At 44.7% G+C, this 25,557-nt stretch overlaps 1 protein-coding gene and 1 long non-coding RNA gene across 3 annotated transcripts in view; one reads left to right on the top strand and one right to left on the bottom strand.

Annotated features, from left to right (window-relative positions):
• Positions 1 to 25,557, bottom strand: part of LOC142210868 (uncharacterized) — an 892,280-nt gene that overhangs the window by 304,134 nt on the left and 562,589 nt on the right. The window lies entirely within an intron of this gene.
• Positions 1 to 25,557, top strand: part of LOC142210858 (tetraspanin-4-like) — a 118,660-nt gene that overhangs the window by 71,689 nt on the left and 21,414 nt on the right. For both annotated transcript variants that reach the window (XM_075280324.1, XM_075280323.1), the window contains 4 exons: positions 3,248 to 3,439; positions 7,969 to 8,043; positions 9,060 to 9,161; positions 11,270 to 11,398. In XM_075280324.1, the coding sequence (XP_075136425.1) occupies positions 3,248 to 3,439; positions 7,969 to 8,043; positions 9,060 to 9,161; positions 11,270 to 11,398 (498 nt within the window). The remainder of the gene's footprint in view (positions 1 to 3,247; positions 3,440 to 7,968; positions 8,044 to 9,059; positions 9,162 to 11,269; positions 11,399 to 25,557) is intronic.

Raw genomic sequence — 25,557 nt, 5'->3', positions numbered from 1 at the left:
TGCAGGGCACTTGCCCACAAATCTTGCAGGTGGGCCTGTATATTTTGAACACTCATAGGTTGCCGAAGCTGGTGTCATCCGGTCCCATAAATGTAAAAAAAAAAAAAAAAATTGGTTTCCGAGCAGGCCAAAAAATTGTTGCAATCTGGTGGAGACATTCCTGGGATGCTCATGCTGTGTGTGGGCAAGCAGGTTGTGGGCAAAAACAACCTGGATTCGTCCATAACAGTCCATGTTTTTTTTTTCATGACACCACTGCAACGAAAAGTAATTGCGGCTGTCTTTCATTAGCATAAGACATAATGGGCATGATGACACCAAATTTTCTGGAGATGGAAATTGGACAGATGAAGATGCTACCTGCGTCTGGAGATGTAACTGTGGGAGCTGCTCCTGCTTGTATTTGCATGCCAAAAATATACTGATAGATAAATTGACTTCCGATAAAACAACTGACCCTAGTGGATGTTGGATGTTGAAGTGGCTACTCTTGCTTGTAGGCCTTTCCATTGAAGTCTATGAATCTATGGCTTCTTGCTCCAGAAAGTTTGATAATTCACATAAAGCTTGAATTTAGTGCAATGAACAGAAGCACAAAAGCAATGGGTTAATTATAATGTTCCAGCCTGTCAACGATTGTGTTGAAGTACAAGGCGACCAGCATTTGTAGACGGCCCTGCTGCTGTAGGATCCTTTCAAGTATAACCTTTCTATTAACATACAGAGAACATAATGGTCATGTGATGGGCGGACATGATTGCATAATGGCAGGAAACTTTTATTTTTTGATAAAAATGTTTATTTAAGAAAAATCTAGGAAAATACTGATTCCTATACCCCAGGAAATTAGCATCACTTCGTAAATATGGCTTCTTTTAACCAATCTCTCTATTTTTTTTTCAACACCCATGTGATTGGTCAGTCCAGGGGTGTAACAAGTACCCATAGAGCTCCATAGTTCAGCATGCAGCCACTCTCCAGAATAACCACCATTTGTAGTCACAGTGGACCTGTGAGGAAATAGGCAGGCTATAATTCATATAGTAATCACTTTGTCCCACTCAGTGACCGCTTGCAGTCCCTTGGTTGCACTCTTCTATCTGAGTTTCCTGCATAGTGACTTGTTGAAGGCTATCTCTTGATTCAATTGACAGACCGGTTGGTTTACCTTTGGCCACCTTAACTTTTATAGGACTGCTCACTTTGTACTTACGCCCATCAAGTATGTCACGAAAACGTTATTCTCATAACTATACAGTAATTATAATGATTAACCTTTATTTATATAAAACTGGAAAATCTTTTTAGAAACAGCCATGCTATTGCCATCTTTAAAAAACCATATATGATGTACAGCATAAGGAAATGCCATGAATGATTCCCTGGGTTTTCAGGTGCCTATATATTCCAGCATGGTAGTGAGAGAGGGGGCCTATATTTTAGGATTTACAGGTATTTAGGAGTGAGTAGGTGTTGGGCTATAGCAACTTCCTACATTATCAATGAGGACGCCCAGTTTATCTAGATTAGGGGGGTGAGAGGGCATCATTATTTTGTATGGTATACAAGGGTGCTATGAATGAGTTGTAGGGGTATTTGGTTTATTAACCCTAATTGACACACAATACATTACAATACAATACAATACATAAAATTATTAGATGATATAGATAAAACATTCATACCCAGGCCTTGGTCTCTGAGGGAACCCAAAAGTTTCTCGGTAGAAGCCAGCAATATTATAAATGGCACCTGTTAGAGATTTTGGATTGGGAACCGTATTCTGTAAATTAGTATATCTACTAACAGATACCAATTTGGGGCATAAAGTCTGTAATAAGATCTGTTAAGTATTGCTAGCCTACACTATGGAATTTTCACAACATGTAGCATTTCTTTTAATGCATGACCTATAATGAGGATAGTAGATTTTCCATATCCTGGGTATTTCCTGGGTATATAGGCGGTGTTCACCCGAGGTGCAGCTTTCTCTTAATTACCCTGTATTTTTAGGAGGAGATTTAGATTTAACTATGCAAGTTAAAAAAAAAAAAAAAAAATTTGCTGCTTCGAGATTTAAAACTGCAAAAAAAAAAAAATGGCTTAAAAGCCCCTTAGTAATGACTTTTTCCTTGAAATAATCACCAAGCAGTCATTATAAAATATTGGAAATGGCGCAGAAAGCCTGATTAGAATTACTGTTCATACTGCTGGAAGCTCGATAGGTGTTTATTAAGTTTACTGTGCATTCACTGAAGCATGAAATTCACAGCAATACCCTTCAAGCTCTCTGCATACATTTTGCTGAATATAATTTTTATGATTGCCGTTGGTCTTTGGGGCATAAATTGGCACAAGACTGCTGTGACTGTAGAAGAGACTTTATATATCTGTATATATATTACAGCGGTCTAGCTATAAAGGATACAGAAGTAGCGGTTGCACTCAAGCCCTAGAACCTAGGGGCCATTCACACCACATTTTCATCATCCATTTAACGAATCCTCTTTACAGTCCATGCTAAATAAATACTTTTTCTACTTTTTGTAGGACAGTAAAGTGTAATATGTACTATTTTTCTGTCCTACAAAAAATGGACAGAAACTTTTTATTTTTTATTTTTAATATAGACCCCATGTAAACCAATGGTTATCCACTTGCATCTGTTTTTTGCACCTGTAATAGGGACGGTGCCACTGTGGGAAAAATTGCGGCATTTTATAGTCAGGGCATAGTGGATGGGATTCTAACGAATCCCGTGCCCACTTTGCGGTAAAAACCGTGGTGCAGACACGCCACAATTTCCAAACATGGAGTAGTTGGAAATCACAGCATGTCAATTATACCTACAGAAACGCCGGCGGTCTACCCATAGGTATAATTGTAACAGAAAGTCTGCAAAGGAAACCAATGCGAACTTTCAGTCTAAAGCACTGTGGGAAGGACCGCGATGCGTTGCCGCCGCGATTTTTCCCGCAGCGCTTTTTTGCTGTGGGACGTCCTGTGGAGCCTTAGCCTACAATTGATGATCAAAACATGATATGCATGGCGTCTAAACAATCCTCACATACAGGACACCAGTATTATAAGAAGCACACAGTATGGTGGCCTGTTACCGATTTTGCATTGAGGCCCAAGTGTTTTTATGACTCAATATGTTGCTGTATATTCTTCCCAGGTGAATATGTGAATATTAATTTCCATTACTGCCCTTTCTGAGCTTTTTTTTAATTTATTTTTTCTGCAGCTTGGAGGATGTGGGATACTTGGAGTTGGAGTCTGGTTGGCTGTTACCCAGGGAAAGTTTGCCACCCTTTCCATTTCTTTTCCATCACTTTCAGCTGCCAGCCTCTTCATGGTGACAGGATCAGTAATAATGGTGGTGGGCTTTATAGGGTGCCTTGGCGCTGTGACAGAACACAGGTGTCTTCTGCTTACAGTAAGTCTTTTTCAGTGCACTATTAGTCTGCATTTGTGCAGTGTTTTTACCACCTATGAATATCTATCACACCGACATATGTAAATGTTTGTGGAGGTTCGCTCATCCTGTGGTGGCAGACTAGTTCTTGTATTTCTCTGTTCATACATTCACAAATAGTACAGCTATCTTCACCCAAACTTAAAATGACTGGTAGTGGGAAGCTATAGTCTCAGAAAGTGAATATAATGCTTATATCCCACATAGAAAACCACAGTTAAAAAAACATAATGTAAAAAAATGCTGTGAAAATGCATTGCGTTTTTTATGTAAAATTTTTCTTCCCTTATTAAATTTATTGGGAAAATTCTTGCACTTCTGCAGCTGAAATGAGAAACACATGCACTTTTGAAAATGCAGCTTTTCTGCAGTTTTTGTTAACACAACGTGTGGGTGAGATTAATCAGAATCTCGTTCACCTTGCTGGTACAGTGAATATAGCGCTTTTTCTGTGTTTTCTGCAGGCAAAATCGCTGCATTTCTGCAACATGGGGCCATAGCCAAAGGTCGAAGCCCCACATAGTGTAAACAGTACTGGCTAATCCCATCCACACACTGCAGAAAAAAATCTGCAGCGGAAATACTGCGATTTCAAATAGAATCTTGGTAAACTGCAGAATGTCAATTATACTTACGGAAATTCTGGCATTTTCTGTATAGTTATAATAAAAGCAGAACGTCTGCAGAGGAAAACTCTGTGGACTTTCTGTGAAAAACGCTGCAGAAAAAAAACAGGGTGGGGGCTGCGGCTCACTACGTGGGGCCTTAGCCTAAAAAAGACTTTAGGTTTAGTGTCCCTTTAAGCTGGCAACAGACATTAGAAAGTAGAAATTAGAAATTGCCAGTTCATAGACCATCACCTCCAAAATCACACTAGATGTCAATCTGCAGTTTGTCAATGGCTGCCAAGCACATATTAAAATATAAACTGTGATACAGTAAAAGCTTGGTATCATGCAGTGTTCATTTTAGATGACAATTAGAGATGAGCGAACAGTGTTCTATCGAACACATGTTCGATCGGATATCAGGGTGTTCGCCATGTTCGAATCGAATCGAACACCACGTGGTAAAGTGCGCCAAAATTCGATTCCCCTCCCACCTTCCCTGGCGCCTTTTTTGCACCAATAACAGCGCAGGGGAGGTGGGACAGGAACTACGACACTGGGGGCATTGAAAAAAATTGGAAAAAGTCATTGGCTGCCGAAATCAGGTGACCTCCATTTTAGACGAATAGTGGATTTCAAATCCGGGTCATATGAGAATGTGAACTTTGTGACTATGAGACAGGGATAGCTGTACAGGCAGGGATAGCTAGGGATAACCTTTATTTAGGGGGGAATGTTATTAAAAATAACTTTTTGGGGCTCTATCGGGTGTGTAATTGTGATTTTTGTGAGATAAACTTTTTCCCATAGGGATGCATTGGCCAGCGCTGATTGGCCGAATTCCGTACTCTGGCCAATCAGTGCTGGCCAATGCATTCTATTAGCTTGATGAAGCAGAGTGTGCACAAGGGTTCAAGCGCACCCTCGGCTCTGATGTAGCAGAGCCGAGGCTGCACAAGGGTTCAAGCGCACCCTCGGCTCTGATGTAGGAGAGCCGAGGGTGCACTTGAACCCTTGTGCACCCTCAGCTCTGCTACATCAGAGCCGAGGGTGCGCTTGAACCCTTGTGCACACTCTGCTTCATCAAGCTAATAGAATGCATTGGCCAGCGCTGATTGGCCAATGTATTCTATTAGCCTGATGAAGTAGAGCTGAATGTGTGTGCTAAGCACACACATTCAGCTCTACTTCATCGGGCTAATAGAATGCATTGGCCAGCGCTGATTGGCCAGAGTACGGAACTCGACCAATCAGCGCTGGCTCTGCTGGAGGAGGCGGAGTCTAAGATCGCTCCACACCAGTCTCCATTCAGGTCCGACCTTAGACTCCGCCTCCTCCGGCAGAGCCAGCGCTGATTGGCCGAAGGCTGGCCAATGCATTCCTATGCGAATGCAGAGACTTAGCAGTGCTGAGTCAGTTTTGCTCAACTACACATCTGATGCACACTCGGCACTGCTACATCAGATGTAGCAATCTGATGTAGCAGAGCCGAGGGTGCACTAGAACCCCTGTGCAAACTCAGTTCACGCTAATAGAATGCATTGGCCAGCGCTGATTGGCCAATGCATTCTATTAGCCCGATGAAGTAGAGCTGAATGTGTGTGCTAAGCACACACATTCAGCACTGCTTCATCACGCCAATACAATGCATTAGCCAGTGCTGATTGGCCAGAGTACGGAATTCGGCCAATCAGCGCTGGCTCTGCTGGAGGAGGCGGAGTCTAAGATCGCTCCACACCAGTCTCCATTCAGGTCCGACCTTAGACTCCGCCTCCTCCAGCAGAGCCAGCGCTGATTGGCCGAATTCCGTACTCTGGCCAATCAGCACTGGCTAATGCATTGTATTGGCTTGATGAAGCAGTGCTGAATGTGTGTGCTTAGCACACACATTCAGCTCTACTTCATCGGGCTAATAGAATGCATTGGCCAGCGCTGATTGGCCGAATTCCGTACTCTGGCCAATCAGCACTGGCTAATGCATTGTATTGGCTTGATGAAGCAGTGCTGAATGTGTGTGCTTAGCACACACATTCAGCTCTACTTCATCGGGCTAATAGAATGCATTGGCCAATCAGCGCTGGCCAATGCATTCTATTAGCGTGAACTGAGTTTGCACAGGGGTTCTAGTGCACCCTCGGCTCTGCTACATCAGATTGCTACATCTGATGTAGCAGTGCCGAGTGTGCATCAGATGTGTAGTTGAGCAAAACTGACTCAGCACTGCTAAGTCTGCATTCGCATAGGAATGCATTGGCCAGCCTTCGGCCAATCAGCGCTGGCTCTGCCGGAGGAGGCGGAGTCTAAGGTCGGACCTGAATGGAGACTGGTGTGGAGCGATCTTAGACTCCGCCTCCTCCAGCAGAGCCAGCGCTGATTGGCCAAGTTCCGTACTCTGGCCAATCAGCACTGGCTAATGCATTGTATTGGCTTGATGAAGCAGTGCTGAATGTGTGTGCTTAGCACACACATTCAGCTCTACTTCATCGGGCTAATAGAATGCATTGGCCAGCGCTGATTGGCCGAATTCCGTACTCTGGCCAATCAGCACTGGCTAATGCATTGTATTGGCTTGATGAAGCAGTGCTGAATGTGTGTGCTTAGCACACACATTCAGCTCTACTTCATCGGGCTAATAGAATGCATTGGCCAATCAGCGCTGGCCAATGCATTCTATTAGCGTGAACTGAGTTTGCACAGGGGTTCTAGTGCACCCTCGGCTCTGCTACATCAGATTGCTACATCTGATGTAGCAGTGCCGAGTGTGCATCAGATGTGTAGTTGAGCAAAACTGACTCAGCACTGCTAAGTCTGCATTCGCATAGGAATGCATTGGCCAGCCTTCGGCCAATCAGCGCTGGCTCTGCCGGAGGAGGCGGAGTCTAAGGTCGGACCTGAATGGAGACTGGTGTGGAGCTATCTTAGACTCCGCCTCCTCCAGCAGAGCCAGCGCTGATTGGTCGAGTTCCGTACTCTGGCCAATCAGCACTGGCCAATGCATTTCTATGGGGAAAAGTTAGCTTGCGAAAATCGCAAACTGACAGGGATTTCCATGAAATAAAGTGACTTTTATGCCCCCAGACATGCTTCCCCTGCTGTCCCAGTGTCATTCCAGGGTGTTGGTATCATTTCCTGGGGTGTCATAGTGGACTTGGTGACCCTCCAGACACGAATTTGGGTTTCCCCCTTAACGAGTTTATGTTCCCCATAGACTATAATGGGGTTCGAAACCCATTCGAACACTCGAACAGTGAGCGGCTGTTCGAATCGAATTTCGAACCTCGAACATTTTAGTGTTCGCTCATCTCTAATGACAATATATTGCTACATAGTGGTCATATAATACCACCATACATTTCCCTGCTGAAATTTCCCCAATGTGGGACTATTCAAGGATTATCTTATCTTAATAGTGCCTAAGTGACAGTACTATACAGTGCCCAAATAATAAAGCCTTACACAGTCACTGAGCAAGAACAGTATATGGATCCTTTGCTGTCTTCAAACTAATGTGTCAAGAAAAAAGGTGATAGACATAACTGCACTTCCATATCTTTCAAGACTGAAGCAGTTTTGATTATATTTGTGAACTAAGGGACTCCCATACATGCAATTTAGCATAGAGTAGTGGTAACTGTAATATTACGGCATGGTGGACCCCTTCCTTTTAGAGATTTCTATTTAGCCCATTCTCAGATGAATGATGATAGTCACCAGATGCATAGGCTCTGGGACATTGCCAGCCATAGCTGTTCATGCACACACATTAAGTGGCTGCCAAATGGCATTAGTTGACTATAACTTTACTGTAGATGGCTATGATTGTGACATTGATGTCACATGATATATGGATGGACAAAAATAACTTCTTTTTTCTTCTGTCAGTTCTTTGTGGTGTTACTGATCATCTTCCTTCTTGAAATTATCAGCATGGTGCTATTCTTCACATACAATGACAATGTAAGTACCCAACTTTTATTTCATAATGATTTCTGAATATGATTTTGTTAGATTCACGCTAAAACAAAATGACATTTTATGATTCTTGAAAACCCTTATGTGAAAGATCTCATTCAGCCATCAAATTTACAAGATGTGACATTGTAGTTAATTTTGTGAAAGTGGCTTTTAAAAAAAGATGGCAATATTTTCCAAAATCAGTGTATCCGGAGTTATCTTACTCTTTCTACTCATTTAGACACATAGAGGAATAGCTTTTGGTTTCATTACAATAAATTATTTTAATCTGTCATCCAAGAGATTGTACACAATTTAAAAAAAATGGCAATTTGTCACTGCTTTTGGAAGTACATAGAAAGGTATTTTTTTAGATTTTTGTTTTCACTGGTCTAATGGAAACAATCTTGGAACTCTTTGGCATTAGCTGTGCAAAGAATTAGTCGTGTACAGCATTATGGCAGTACATGGGATATTATGGTCAGGGAATCAAGCAACTCACCAGTGTCAATGTCACTCATCAGTTGCTGCACTGTCCTATAAGATTTCTAACAGCAATGATATTCTAACATGGCTGTCATCATGGTGCTCTTCCTAAGCTTAAATATACGCACCCCATTACTAATCTGTCCCCTCATAAATATATTATGCGTGCCTAAAAGGCTACATAAAGGTTATAATATTCTTCGCTATGCTCAAAACAAAACATCATAAGAGCCTTCACAAGGCGCCCACCAGATATACACAACTGGGTGAAAGATGGAGATTATTAGACATAACAGGGAGTTCAGGGGTCCTGATATTCCTGATGACTGAGATGAGCAGTGGTGGCCTTCAGTTCCACTACACCGGAATGAGAACAAATATATGGAAAAGTAACTAGGACCTAACATAACTAACCTGAGGATCTGTAATAACAGAGAGTTCCTTATATTAGTTATCAAAATGTCACTTGTATTGTCTTATAGTGTTGACTCCTGAATTGCACACATAGTAAGTCTTTGTGCTTTGTTGTGTAGTTCCACAGATATGCACAAGAGGACCTAAAGAAAGGACTGTCGCTTTATCAAACAGAGGGAAATCTCGGTTTGACCAATGCCTGGGACATCGTACAGACTGAGGTATCTATTATCCATTCACTGTACCATATAGCTTCTAAGCGCCCCCAGTGGTAGTTCTAGGTTGCCAGAATGTCATCATTTAAAGGGAACCTGTCAGGTCTTTCCACTATAAACTGGCGCCATCATGGGCAGGATGAAGTAATTCCCTTTCCATTGCTACCTCTCTGTAATCTTTCTGGTGCAATAAAGTGAAGTTGTAAATGCTTGAAGACAAAAAGTCCTACTTATATTATCTTACGTGTCCTGGTGGGCAGGAGCAGCTTCAGACTAGTTACACTGACCACTTGCTGATCTCACCTCCAGGGCATGGTTGACATCTCCCTCACAGTCCCCCCATTCCCAATGTCACAATGGAGATGTCAGTCATACCCAATAGCCGTGATTAGCATGTGGCCAGTGTGACTAAACTGAAGCTACTCCCACCCCCGTGACTACTTAGGATAATATAGATAGGACTTTTTGTGCTTTCATTTATACCTTCACTTTGCTACGACAGAAAGATTACAGAGGGGCAGCAATGGAGAGAGAATTACTTCATCCTGCACATGATGGGGCCAGTTTATGTTGGGATAAACCACCTGACAGGTTCAATGAGGAGTATTTACTAATCCATTTGTACCAGTTTTGCAAAAATGTACAATGTTTTGCACATCTTTTATCACCTTTTAAAACTGTCAGGACCAAGGTTTGCTAAAAAAAAAGTGCCTCTCAATAAAATTGGAACGTTGCACTTCAGTGTACTTTGAATCAAGATCGGTTAAGGAAATATCAGTTTTAATAAATGAGAATTTAGATTTTTGATCAGAAATATGAAGCTCTGATTCCATAATGACAGTATATGGTAGATCGCTTGTCTGAAGATACATTCTGAATTCCTATTGTACTGTCTCTTTAAAGAAAATGAAAACTACAAAGCCCACTCAGTCTACCACTGCAAATCTTTAACACATCTGAAGGCAAATATGAAATATGGAAGCCTTGAAAAACCAATTCTCTGAAGTTCCCAGTACATCAGCGCTAAGTAAATCTATATATAATAAAAACAATCAGTCTGAGCATTGCTGTACGCCATGACAATCTCAAATTCGTACACTTTACTTGATCCATTACTCAAAGAGTACTCTTGTCGTATAATTTGTGGTGAGCAAATCCCACAATCCCACTAATCTCCACTGAAGTGGACTTTGATGGATTGGAGCTGGTGGTGTCATCTGTAACCAGAGAATGGGAGATGTATAATATTAAAAGAAACTGAAGATGTGAAGAAGGCCGATAGTCTCTGTAAATGCTTTATCACCGTGTGCACCTTGATAGGCTTCACTGCTGTCCTCCTGAGCGTTTTGCATGTCTGCTGTTTTAGATAGAATTAATGGAAGTGAAACTGTAGACAGATACTATAGAAACGACAAAATAAATGGAGGAAATATTGTCATTTCAGACAAAGAATATAATATAAAGTATATCCTAAGACTATAATAGTTAAAAGAGAACTTCTCCATTGTCAATATTGAAGCCCATTAAACGAAAAGCCATAGAAAATCAAAAAGATCCCTTTTCCATGACAATGCTCTCAGTATGTACCAACATTGCTACCTGCTATTCCACTTACACCATTTCCATTCAACTTTTCATTTTGTTCATTACATAGACAACTTGTGTGACCAGTTCCTTTTCCACTACAAGAGATGGTGCAGAAAGAATATACTCTTTCTTCAAAGTATCATTCTGAATTTGTTCTTTGCAGTTCAAGGAAGCTTAAAGGGGTTGTCCAGGCTAAAATATTATTTATTAATCAGCCAGAAGGAGGTGAAAACAAAAAAATACTCACCTGTCCCCGGGTGCCTCCTTGTTCCTGCAGCCCTGTTGTTGCCTTCTGACAGAAGTACCGTTGCATTGATTGTTCACAGCGGAAGGGAACCAAGACGTCACAGCCTGCGAGAAATCCACAGCAAGAAGGCAACTGAGCTGCAGGACTGGACCATCCTGTGAGGATACCAGAGCACTGGGAAACTTATGTTTTAGCCTGGACAACCTCTTTAAGTTACCTTCCTCTATATATATGATCATTTACACTTTCAACTTTATTATTGTTTCCCTATATTTTACAGTTCCGATGCTGCGGAGTGAAGAACTTCACTGACTGGCTGGAAATGCGAAATAGTTCACTTGTGCCCCATTCTTGCTGTATGGAACACAGCGCTTCCTGCCAAACCAACCCCAGCACCTGGTGGAAAGATGTGAGTGGTTTATGCTATTTACATGATAAGACTGGTCATTGAGGAGGGGTCCCCCTTCAATGTTTTCAGTTTTACTGAATGATGTATTTAGTCACCTGTGAGTTATAGCTGTGCTGCTGTCAGTGACTCACTATATGCCCACTATTGCATTGCAGGACAGGCAGTACTGTCAGAGTAGTAGAGATAGGGTGCACAATTCTTAAGAGGACTGGCCGGACTCCTCCAAGTATATGACAGAGAAAAGATAATGGACAGAAGTTCCAATGATTTTCAGAAATTGCTTACCGGTATTTATTCACTGATAACAGAAGGAAGCATGTGGTAAACATAGCCGCTTATATATAGTACATCAATAAGGACTTGAGGACTTGATTATTGAAACCTGTGATATGGATCTGAAAACTTTAATGTATAAGCCTTTGATAATGATTAGAGATGAGCGAACAGTGTTCTATCGAACTCATGTTCGATCGGATATTAGGCTGTTCGGCATGTTCGAATCGAATCGAACACCGCGTGGTAAAGTGCGCCATTACTCGATTCCCCTCCCACCTTCCCTGGCGCCTTTTTTGCTCCAATAACAGCACAGGGTAGGTGGGACAGGAACTACGACACCGGTGACGTTGAAAAAAGTAGGCAAAACCCATTGGCTGCCGAAAACATGTGACCTCTAATTTAAAAGAACAGCGCCGCCCAGCTTCGCGTCATTCTGAGCTTGCAATTCACCGAGGACGGAGGTTTCCGTCCAGTTAGCTAGGGGTTAGATTCTGGGTAGGCAGGGACAGGCTAGGATAGGAAGGAGAAGACAACCAACAGCTCTTATAAGAGCTAAATTCCAGGGAGAAGCTTGTCAGTGTAACGTGGCACTGACGGGCTCAATCGCCGCAACCCAGCTTTCCCAGGATCCTGAATGGAACACACTGACAGTGTATTCCCGTATACCCCATATATACACCCCAAATCCCCGTTCCAACGGTGTGCCCCCCCACCTTCACCTCAGAAATACCCTGCAAGTCCCCTAGCAATAGAATTGGGGCTATATACACCCACAATTTTTGCTACTGGTATATAGTGCCATTGTCTGACTGGGAATTCAAAGAATATATTGGGGTGACGTGCACCCACAATTTTTGCTACTGCTATACAGTGCCATTGTCTCACTGGGAATTCAAAGAATATATGGGGGTTATGTGCACCCACAATTTTTAATACTGGTATACAGTGCCATTGTCTGACTGGGAATTCAAAGAATATATGGGGGTTACGTGCACCCACAATTTTTAATACTGGTATACAGTGCCATTGTCTGACTGGGAATTCAAAGAATATATGGGGGTTACGTGCACCCACAATTTTTAATACTGCTATACAGTTCCATTGTCTCACTGGGAATTCAAAGAATATATGGGGGTTATGTGCACCCACAATTTTTAATACTGGTATACAGTGCCATTGTCTGACTGGGAATTCAAAGAATATATGGGGGTTATGTGCACCCACAATTTTTAATACTGGTATACAGTGCCATTGTCTCACTGGGAATTCAAAGAATATATTGGGGTTATGTGCACCCACAATTTTTACTACTGGTATATAGTGCCATTGTCTGACTGGGAATTCAAAGAATATATGGGGGTTATGTGCACCCACAATTTTTAATACTGGTATACAGTGCCATTGTCTGACTGGGAATTCAAAGAATATATGGGGGTTATGTGCACCCACAATTTTTAATACTGGTATACAGTGCCATTGTCTGACTGGGAATTCAAAGAATATATGGGGGTTATGTGCACCCACAATTTTTAATACTGGTATACAGTGCCATTGTCTGACTGGGAATTCAAAGAATATATTGGGGTTATGTGCACCCACAATTTTTACTACTGGTATACAGTGCCATTGTCTGACTGGGAATTCAAAGAATATATGGGGGTTATGTGCACCCACAATTTTTAATACTGGTATATAGTGCCATTGTCTGACTGGGAATTCAAAGAATATATGGGGGTTACGTGCACCCACAATTTTTGCTACTGCTATACAGTGCCATTGTCTGACTGGGAATTCAAAGAATATATGGGGGTTACGTGCACCCACAATTTTTAATACTGCTATACAGTTCCATTGTCTCACTGGGAATTCAAAGAATATATGGGGGTTATGTGCACCCACAATTTTTAATACTGGTATACAGTGCCATTGTCTGACTGGGAATTCAAAGAATATATGGGGGTTATGTGCACCCACAATTTTTACTACTGGTATACAGTGCCATTGTCTGACTGGGAATTCAAAGAATATATTGGGGTGACGTGCACCCACAATTTTTGCTACTGCTATACAGTGCCATTGTCTCACTGGGAATTCAAAGAATATATGGGGGTTATGTGCACCCACAATTTTTAATACTGGTATACAGTGCCATTGTCTGACTGGGAATTCAAAGAATATATGGGGGTTACGTGCACCCACAATTTTTAATACTGCTATACAGTTCCATTGTCTCACTGGGAATTCAAAGAATATATGGGGGTTATGTGCACCCACAATTTTTAATACTGGTATACAGTGCCATTGTCTGACTGGGAATTCAAAGAATATATGGGGGTTATGTGCACCCACAATTTTTACTACTGGTATACAGTGCCATTGTCTGACTGGGAATTCAAAGAATATATTGGGGTGACGTGCACCCACAATTTTTGCTACTGCTATACAGTGCCATTGTCTCACTGGGAATTCAAAGAATATATGGGGGTTATGTGCACCCACAATTTTTAATACTGGTATACAGTGCCATTGTCTGACTGGGAATTCAAAGAATATATGGGGGTTACGTGCACCCACAATTTTTGCTACTGCTATACAGTTCCATTGTCTCACTGGGAATTCAAAGAATATATGGGGGTTATGTGCACCCACAATTTTTAATACTGGTATATAGTGCCATTGTCTGACTGGGAATTCAAAGAATATATGGGGGTTACGTGCACCCACAATTTTTGCTACTGCTATACAGTTCCATTGTCTCACTGGGAATTCAAAGAATATATGGGGGTTATGTGCACCCACAATTTTTAATACTGGTATACAGTGCCATTGTCTGACTGGGAATTCAAAGAATATATGGGGGTTATGTGCACCCACAATTTTTACTACTGGTATACAGTGCCATTGTCTGACTGGGAATTCAAAGAATATATTGGGGTGACGTGCACCCACAATTTTTGCTACTGCTATACAGTGCCATTGTCTCACTGGGAATTCAAAGAATATATGGGGGTTATGTGCACCCACAATTTTTAATACTGGTATACAGTGCCATTGTCTGACTGGGAATTCAAAGAATATATGGGGGTTACGTGCACCCACAATTTTTAATACTGCTATACAGTTCCATTGTCTCACTGGGAATTCAAAGAATATATGGGGGTTATGTGCACCCACAATTTTTAATACTGGTACACAGTGCCATTGTCTGACTGGGAATTCAAAGAATATATGGGGGTTATGTGCACCCACAATTTTTACTACTGGTATACAGTGCCATTGTCTGACTGGGAATTCAAAGAATATATTGGGGTGACGTGCACCCACAATTTTTGCTACTGCTATACAGTGCCATTGTCTCACTGGGAATTCAAAGAATATATGGGGGTTATGTGCACCCACAATTTTTAATACTGGTATACAGTGCCATTGTCTCACTGGGAATTCAAAGAATATATTGGGGTTATGTGCACCCACAATTTTTACTACTGGTATATAGTGCCATTGTCTGACTGGGAATTCAAAGAATATATGGGGGTTATGTGCACCCACAATTTTTGCTACTGCTATACAGTTCCATTGTCTCACTGGGAATTCAAAGAATATATGGGGGTTATGTGCACCCACAATTTTTAATACTGGTATACAGTGCCATTGTCTGACTGGGAATTCAAAGAATATATGGGGGTTATGTGCACCCACAATTTTTAATACTGGTATACAGTGCCATTGTCTGACTGGGAATTCAAAGAATATATGGGGGTTACGTGCACCCACAATTTTTGCTACTGCTATACAGTTCCATTGTCTCACTGGGAATTCAAAGAATATATGGGGGTTATGTGCACCCACAATTTTTAATACTGGTATACAGTGCCATTGTCTGACTGGGAATTCAAAGAATATATGGGGGTTATGTGCACCCACAATTTTTACTACTGGTATACAGTGCCATTGTCTGACTGGGAATTCAAAGAATATATTGGGGTGACGTGCACCCACAATTTTTGCTACTGCTATACAGTGCCATTGTCTGACTGGGAATTCAAAGAATATATGGGGGTTATGTGCACCCACAATTTTTACTACTGGTATACAGTGCCATTGTCTGACTGGGAATTCAAAGAATATATGGGGGTTATGTGCACCCACAATTTTTAATACTGGTATACAGTGCCATTGTCTGACTGGGAATTCAAAGAATATATGGGGGTTACGTGCACCCACAATTTTTAATACTGGTATACAGTGCCATTGTCTGACTGGGAATTCAAAGAATATATGGGGGTTATGTGCACCCACAATTTTTAATACTGGTATATAGTGCCATTGTCTGACTGGGAATTCAAAGAATATATGGGGGTTACGTGCACCCACAATTTTTGCTACTGCTATACAGTTCCATTGTCTCACTGGGAATTCAAAGAATATATGGGGGTTATGTGCACCCACAATTTTTAATACTGGTATACAGTGCCATTGTCTGACTGGGAATTCAAAGAATATATGGGGGTTATGTGCACCCACAATTTTTACTACTGGTATACAGTGCCATTGTCTGACTGGGAATTCAAAGAATATATTGGGGTGACGTGCACCCACAATTTTTGCTACTGCTATACAGTGCCATTGTCTCACTGGGAATTCAAAGAATATATGGGGGTTATGTGCACCCACAATTTTTACTACTGGTATACAGTGCCATTGTCTCACTGGGAATTCAAAGAATATATGGGGGTTATGTGCACCCACAATTTTTAATACTGGTATACAGTGCCATTGTCTCACTGGGAATTCCACAAATAATTTGGGGATTCATTCACCCTACATCTCAGGCTCTTGCCATATTCACCCAGGTTGTCAGTGCTGCACCAGCTCGTTCCCAGACAGCTCGGCCCGAAAAACACGTTACCTATATAGAGGATTTGGACAATGAAGACAACATGTTCTAAATCTAATGTCTGCACCTTCTCCAGAATTAAAATAAAGGCAGCGTTTAACTTTCAAATAGCACTGCACAAAGGAAGAGCTTATCAGCTTGTCTCATGACATGCTACTGAAAAGTTTCATTTGTGTATCTTAATGTAAATATAGTTGTATAAGCTTTTTGGGTTTTAGGCACTGCCAAGTTATTTATTACCACCCGCTCCCTTATAATGATGATGACGCCAAAGTCACTGTGGGTGTTCAGAGCTCACAGCTTTGGGTGACATTTGTCTTGCTCTCTGTCGGTACCAGCTGTCTTTTTGGATACCGTAAAGTTATGTTGACTTTATTAACAGCTATAGAAGCTTTAGCCAGGTTGTGACGGTGTGTAACCCTAACAACACTAAGTGGGATACACATTAATAGTCAGTCTATGTACGCTAAACGTATCACTGAAGTAATTTTTTTTCCCTCTCCCCTAATATAAGAAAGGAACAGACATTAGACCTAGACCGGGGTTCGAGGCTTGAAAAAATCCAGTATTATTTGTTCTTCATGATGTGAAATATGTGTTGAAAAGCAACCCAAGATGAAGTCAGCCATGTGTGCCAGTGTGTTACTTGGCATGCCTTTGCTGGCCCCAACTGTAAGGGTCACTCTCCATTTCCTCCATTTTCCACTCCCCTTCACACCATTTGTGGTGAAGCAATGGGATGCACTGAAGTGCACCCTCTAGCCTCGTGTGGGATAGGGACATCAGATGCCACTCCAACCCCCTCGTCTTCCTCCGCCAGCCAACGGTGCGAAGATGAGAGGAGTGTGCTCTGAATGTTTTCTGCCTAGCAGAGGCTAGTTCTCACTTACGAAAATGGCCCCACTTTGACCTGTATATCAGGCACAATGGTGTAGGTTTCAAAGAAACATGGCACCAACAAGTTGGAAAACGTGGGCCATGCGTGGACCGTGTTTGAGTCTGGCAAGCTCCAGATCTGCTACCAGGTTCCAGCCATTATCACAGGCGCAAAAATGCCAGGCCCCAGGTGTAGCAGGGAAAAAAAAATGCCATCTCAGCCAGGATGGCATCCCTGACCTCGGAGGCACTGTGCTGTCTGTCCCCCAAGCTGATCAGTTTCAGCACGGCCTACTGACATCTCCCCATGCCAGTGTTACAGTGTTTTCCGCTAGTAGCTGGGGTGGAGGTTGCAGCTTCGTAGGGTTTCAGTCTACTCCTGCCATGAATTTTGGCCTGGGAGAGGAGATAGGCCACCCCAGTTTGCACCCGGGGAACAGACTCCACCACATTCACCCTGCCTGTCATTAAAGATAAGCACTGCAGCATCCCTGACCACAGGCGCTTGTCCATGTGTCGGTGGTCAAGTGGACCTTGCAGCAAAGCGCAGAGCTCTGGGCCCGACTGATGTTATGGGACACATGCAGGCGCAAGGCAGAGACAGCACACCAAGAGAAGTAGTAACGGCTAGGCCCAGCATAGGGAGGTGCCCCAGCTGCCATCTGCTGACGGAAGGCCTGGGTCTCCAGAAGCATAAACAAACACCAACATCTCCAGGGCCAGCAGTTTATCGATGAGGCTGTTACAGGCTTGGGCATGGGGGTGGGTTGTATTGTACTTCTGCCTGCAATGAAAAGCTTGGGAAATGTGGAGTGGCTGGGAAGAGGCGCATGATGGTGCAGGCCAAAAGGGCGCATGAGGGTGAACTCCCCAATGTGTCAGAGATAGGTGTGTAGGTGTCCTTGCATCATATACTTGCACCATATTTGGCTTTGGAAGTTAATTTTGTGCCAAAAAGTGGTTAAGACAGCGATCCCTCAGCTACTCCCGTTACACTGTCTATTGAAGTTACCATCTGTGGAAGTGGACCACCATTTCTAAGATCCCAAAGGAAGCAGGCAAGAGATGTGCAGTTCAGAAAAAAAGATGAGAAAATAAGTTTAGGCTGTAGAGCACAGAGGGATCGGAGAGGACAGAGCTGGTGTCGGCCAGGTATTCCCACAACATGCGCCTATACTTGTCCCTCCTGGTGACACTAGGCCCCTGAGTGGCAGTAATTTGTCCAGGGGGGCCATTAACGTGTTCCAGACCTAAGAATAAGTCTTCCAACAGGGTAGAGTTTTGCATGCCTTTGCTTCTACCCACTGTTTTTGCTGCTTAGCTTCCCTCCACATCTACTCTGCTTTCACCCCTAAACATCACCCCAGTTTATGCCTTTGCTTCTACCCAGGTTTTTTGTTGATTTAGCTTCCCTCTACATCTACACTGCTTTAGCCCCTAGACATCACCCCTGTCCATGTGGGGTCGGTGGCCTCGTCATCCACCAACTCCTCTTCCAATTGCGCACTGCCCCCTTACTGCAAACCGCACATGACCACAGCTTGCCTTGATGGCAACTGTGTCTCATGATCCCCACTTAGGTCCAGACAAGTCGGTGGCGGGTCCAAAACCCCAAAATTGGAAGGAAATGGCAGATGCTGCAGTATTTCTAACACCTGTTCCTGGTGCTCGGGCCTGGTCTGTGTTGTACCCTGCACCCTGCTTAACGCATCTGCCATATCCGAAGTTGTGCTGAGCGCATGCTAATGTTTCGTGTCCAGTGCAATGGATGGGATGGGATTTCACATAAGTCTGCCACCCATGGCCACTCATGGTTGAGCAACTGAGGGAGTTGACTTTGACGAACCCGAGGGTTTTGGAGTTGGAACTACATCAAAGGTCTGTGCTGCTCACACACTCTGCTCAACACATGATATGTTTAGTGCCAGCAGTGTGGAGACGTCGCACAACAGCCGTTGTTCCAGCAGGTACAGGCGTTGTAGGAGTGCATAGAGGCTAGCAGCGGCAACTATACACTTTAAAAACTATCCGCACAAGCGCCACACTTTCACCAGTAGCTCAGGAACATTGGGGTACCTTTTTCAAAAGATTAGCAGCAATGAGTTAAAAACGTGGCCCAGGCATGGAATATGTTGCAGGCTGCCAAGCTACAGAGCCAATCCCAGGTTACGGCCATTATCACACATGACAACATGCCTGGGCCCAGGTGCAGTGGCAAAAACCACATTGCCGTCTCATCGAGGATGGCATGACTCACTTTGTAGGCAGTGTGCTGTCTGGCCCCCAAGCTGATGAGCTTCAGCACGGCCCGCTGACGTCTCCCCACACCAGTGTTGCAGCGTTTCCAGCTCGTAGCTGGGGTCAATTTAACAGCGGAGGAGGGTGGTGTTTCAGCCCTCCTCCCAGGAATGTTGTGTGGGGAGACAAGTCAGGCCACCACATTTTGCGACCCGGTCCACGCCTCAACTACATTCAACCACTGTGCCCAAATTGAAAGGTAGCGTCCCTGTCCGCATGCACTTGTCCATTCGTAACTGGTCACATGGAACTTTAGGGCTAAGCGCTGAATTTAGGGACCGCCTCATGTTTGGGGGAAAGTGCTGGTGTGGACGGCACAGTGCGGTGGCGCAGTAGACACTCTGCCCAAAAAGGGCAGAGTGTCCCCCAGCCGGGATTCCAACATCTCCTGGGCCAGATTTCTTGAGATGAGGCCGTTGAAGCCTTGGGCATGTGGGTGGGTTGCGCTGTACTTTAGCATGAAATGAAAGGCTTGGGAGATGGGGAGTTGCTGGGAAGAGGCGCATGATGGCGCGGGCAAAAGGAGAAATGGCAGGAAAAGGTGAGGATAAGGGTGAACTCCCCAAAGTGTCAGAGGCAGATGTGGAGGTGTCCTGGCTCCTGGTCTGGACTGCAGCGCCAGCCCTGTCAACAGTGGAAGAGGCAGTGGCCGCCAGGCCAAACGACGATTATCCTGCGCTTGCTCTCACCCACTGAGCCCAGGGCTTGCCTTCCAAATGATGGCACCCGCAAGAGGTGGTGAGATTCCTCTCCGCAGATCTCCAAACCATCTTGGACTTGCAAATTGCACTAAATTTGTCATGTAACTGACATGTATATGATGAGTCTATCCATTGTCTGTTCATTTTGGTGAAAGTCAGCCTGTCAGCTGACAGACAGCTGTGCTTGTCAGTGATGATGTCACCGGCTGCTTGTACCCCCAGTTTTTGCTGCTTAGCTTGCCTCCACATCCACACTGCTTTTGCCCCTACACATCACCCCTATCCATGCCTGTGCCTCTAGCCATAAGTCTGCCACCCATGGAAACTCATGGTGCAGAAAGTGAGGGAGCTGACTCTGAGGAACCCTTGGGTTTTGTAGCTGGTACTCCATCAAAGGTCTCTGCTGCTCACACACCCTGCTGAACATACGGTATCTAGGGTTAGAGCGTGTGGTGACCTCGCACAACAGTAGGTGCTTCAGGCAGATGTAGGCCTTGCTGGAGTGTATTGCGGCTAGCTCCAGGTACTGTAGACTTGGGAAAGTGGGTGTCCAAGTGCCGCACTTTCACCCTTAGCTCAGCTAATTTGGGGTATGTTTTTAAAAATCATTGCACCACTACATTGAACATGTGGGCCAGGCATGGAACGTGTTGGAGGCTGGCAAGCTCCAGAGCCCTCCAACAAGCTAAAAAACCTGGCCCCAGGGGCAGCGGGGATAAACAAATTGCCATCTCATCCAGGATGGCATCCCTGACCTCAGAGGCAGTGTGCTGTCCGTCTCCCAAGCTGATGAGCTTCAGCCCAGCCTGCTGACGTCTCCCCACACCAGTGTTGCAGCGTTTTCAGCTCGTAGCTGGGGTAAATCTAACAGCGGAGGAGGAGGAGGGTGGTGTTTCAGCCCTCCTCCCAGGAATGTTTTGTGGGGAAACAAGTCAGGAAAATTCTTGAAACGGGAGAGTTTTGCATCTTTGCCCTTGCTGCCTATGGACATCCCTTTGCCTCTAGCCACCATTTTCCCTGCTTTGCTTGCCTCCACATCCACACTGCTTTTGCCCCTAGACATCACCCCAGTCCATGCCTTAGCTTGTACCCCCAGTTTTTCCTGCTTAGCTTGCCTCCACATCCACACTGCTTTTGCCCCTAGACATCACCCCAGTCCATGCCTTAGCTTGTACCCCCAGTTTTTCCTGCTTAGCTTGCCTCCACATCCACACTGCTTTTGCCCCTAGACATCACCCCAGTCCATGCCTTAGCTTGTACCCCCAGTTTTTCCTGCTTAGCTTGCCTCCACATCCACACTGCTTTTGCCCCTAGACATCACCCCAGTCCATGCCTTAGCTTGTACCCCCAGTTTTTCCTGCTTAGCTTGCCTCCACATCCACACTGCTTTTGCCCCTAGACATCACCCCAGTCCATGCCTTAGCTTGTATCCCCAGTTTTTCCTGCTTAGCTTGCCTCCACATCCACACTGCTTTTGCCCCTAGACATCACCCCAGTCCATGCCTTAGCTTGTACCCCCAGTTTTTCCTGCTTAGCTTGCCTCCACATCCACACTGCTTTTGCCCCTAGACATCATCCCTATCCATGCCTCTTCCCCTAGCCATAACTCTGCCACCCCTGGAAACTCATGGTGCAGAAACTTTGGTTGCTGACTTTGAGGAACCCTTGGGTTTTGTAGATGGAACTCCATCAAAGGTCTGTGCAGCTCACACACCCTGCTCAAGATATGGTATTGTAGGGTTTCAGCGTGTGTGAATGACGGACAACAGCCTGTGTTTGGACAGATGTAGGCCTTGCTAGAGTGTTTTTAGGCTAGCAGCGACTCCTGTGCACTTGCAAAAGTGGGCGCACAAGCGCCGCATTTTCAACAGTAGCTTCGGTACATTTGGGTATGTTTTTAAAAAACTTTGCACCACTAGGTTAGACGTGGGCCAAACATGGAACGTGTTGGAGGCTGGCAAGCTCCAGAGCCGCTACCAGGTTCCAGCCATTATCACAGGCGTAAAAATGCCAGGCCCCAGGTGTAGCAGGGAAAAAAAAATGCCATCTCAGCCAGGATGGCATCCCTGACCTCGGAGGCACTGTGCTGTCTGTCCCCCAAGCTGATGAGCTTCAGCACCGCCTGCTGACGTCTCCCCACACCAGTGTTTTAGCGTTTGCCGCTAGTAGCTGTGGTGGAGGTTGCAGCGTCGTAGGGTTTCAGTCTACTCCTGCCATGAATTTTGGCCTGGGAGAGGAGATAGGCCACCCCAGTTTGCACCCGGGGAACAGACTCCACCACATTCACCCTGCCTGTCATTAAAGATAAGCACTGCAGCATCCCTGACCACAGGCGCTTGTCCAAGTGTCGGTGGTCAAGTGGACCTTGCAGCAAAGCGCGGAACTAAGGGCCCACCTGATGTTGAGTGACACGTGCTGGTGCAAGGCGGGGACGCCACACCGGGAGAAGTTGAGACGGCTAGGGACGGCATAGTGAGGTGCCACAGTTGCCATCAGGTCCGGGAAGGCGGGAGTTTCAACAAGCCGGAACGCCAACCTCTCCTGGGCCAGCAGTTTAGCGATGTTGGCGTTCTAGGCTTGCGTGGGTGGGTGGTTAGCGGTGTATTTCTGCCGGCGCTCCAATGTCTGAGAGATGGTGGGTTGTTGTAAAGAAGCGCCTGATGGTGCCTTTGATGGTGCAGGAGAAGGAGATAAGACAGAAACAGGGGAGGATGAGGGAGAAGTCAACAAAGTGGCGGAGGCAGATGAAGTGATGTCCTGGCTCGTCCTCTGGAGTGCATCGCCAGCACTGTGAGCAGAGGCAGTGGCATGAACGGCGGGCGACGTTTGTCCTGCCGTTGCTGCCTGCCACTGATTCCATTGCTTGGATTCCAAATGACGGTGCATTGAAGTGGTGGACAGGTTGCTCTTCTCAGGGCCCCTACTCGATTTCGAGAGGCAAATTGTGTAGACGACACTATATCTGTCCTCGGCGCATTCCTTGAAAAAACTCTACACCTTCAAGAAACGTGCCCTCGATGGGGGAGTTTTTCTGGGCTGGGTACAAAAGGGAACATCTTCGGACATTCCGGGTCTGGCCTGGCTTCGGCAAAGCAGCTGACCTCTGCCTCTGGACATGTCTCTGCCTCTAGCTACCCTTTTTGGTGCTGCACCTGCCTCAACATCCACACTACTTTCCCAGCTTGACATCTGCCTTGTCCAGGTGGGGTCGGTGTCCTCGTCGTCCACCACCTCCTCTTCCAACTCCTGTCTCGCCTCCTCCTCCTGCACAATGCGCATGTCAACTGGCTGCCCTGACAGCAACTGCGTCTCATCGTCGTCGATGAGGGTGGGTTGCTGGTCATCCGCCACCAAATCGACCGGAGATGGAATGGAGGAGACTCTAGTGTTTGAGCATCTGGACACAGATACTCGTCTGTTAGGTCCGTGGAATCGCGAAATGGAGGGGCAGGTTGCGGTACAGTCAAAGGAAGGGAGAACAGCTCTGGGGAGCAGGGACAGTTGGGGTTATTGTTCTGAGAAGATTGGGAATTTTGGGTGGAAGGAGGACAAGACTGTTGGGTAAGAGGAGGTAGAGGCTGACTGGCTGGTGGACAATGTGCTTTAAGCGTTATCCGACAGCCATTGCAAGACCTGTTCCTGGTTCTCGGGCCTACTAATCTTTGTACCATTCAGCCTAGTTAATGTGGAACTTTTGTGCAAAGCGCAGAACTTAGGGCCCGCCTGATGTTAAGGGACACACGCTGGTACAAGGCTCAACTCACCCTAAGTGCCAAAAACACTGCTGGTGCAAGGCTCTACTCATGCCAAGGGCCTCAATCTCTGCTGGTAGCTCAGCTTAAGGTCATGTAACTTTGTTTGGAAGGGCTCATGTTAAGGGCTAGAAAAGTGAATTTTGGAAGGTCTTACCACATCACACACACACACACACACACACACACACACACACACACACTCAAAATGACAGTTAAGGGTGAGGGCTTTTGGAATTCCCATTGCCTATTCCATTTGTGGTTGTCATGGGGAACGTGATTTAAAGGGGTGGTTGTTACTGTTTGTTGAGCTTAAATTGGGGTTTGTGTCCATCCATTTGGGGAGTAAAGAAGGTTTCCAGGTATTTTCCCACTTTGATAGAGGTTTTTTTGAATGTGGAAAGTGTGTAGTTGTTAGGCAGTGATGTTGGGGTAATAGAGGGTCTTTGGTGTGTTAGATGCCCCCAGGCATGCTTCCCCTGCTGTCCCAGTGTCATTCCAGAGGTGTTGGCATCATTTCCTGGGGTGTCATAGTGGACTTGGTGACCCTCCAGACACGGATTTGGGTTTCCCCCTTAACGAGTATCTGTTCCCCATAGACTATAATGGGGTTCGAAACCCGTTCGAACACACGAACATTGAGCGGCTGTTCGAATCGAATTTCGAACCTCGAACATTTTAGTGTTCGCTCATCTCTAATAATGATCAAGATAGTAATATGCAACATTTTGGTGTATTAATGCCCTTTCTTGGAAAGGAAGCAGACCTTTTTTATATCTCATATGAACTCTTTAATGTTGAAGTTGAGCAGTAGCCACATCCAAAAGACCACATTGTGTGTACACACCAAGAAACATCCAGTATATATTGGGAGTGGCTAGATACCTGGTATATATTGGAAGTGGCTAGATGCCCAGTATATACAGTCCTATGAAAAAGTTTGGGCACCCCTATTAATCTTAATCATTTTTAGTTCTAAATATTTTGGTGTTTGCAACAGCCATTTCAGTTTGATATATCTAATAACTGATGGACACAGTAATATTTCAGGATTGAAATGAGGTTTATTGTACTAACAGAAAATGCGCAATATGCATTAAACCAAAATTTGACCGGTGCAAAAGTATGGGCACCCTTATCATTTTATTGATTTGAATACTTCTAACTACCTTTTACTGACTTACTGAAGCACAAAATTGGTTTTGTAACCTCAGTGAGCTTTGAACTTCATAGCCCGATGTATCCAATCATGAGAAAAGGTATTTAAGGTGGCCAATTGCAAGTTGTTCTACTATTTGAATCTCCTCTGAAGAGTGGCATCATGGGCTACTCAAAACAACTCTCAAATGATCTGAAAAC

Source organism: Leptodactylus fuscus, chromosome 6 (assembly GCF_031893055.1).
Source record: "Leptodactylus fuscus isolate aLepFus1 chromosome 6, aLepFus1.hap2, whole genome shotgun sequence".
Taxonomy (NCBI): Eukaryota; Metazoa; Chordata; class Amphibia; order Anura; family Leptodactylidae; genus Leptodactylus; species Leptodactylus fuscus.
This window is presented reverse-complemented; position numbering and strand designations above follow the sequence as displayed.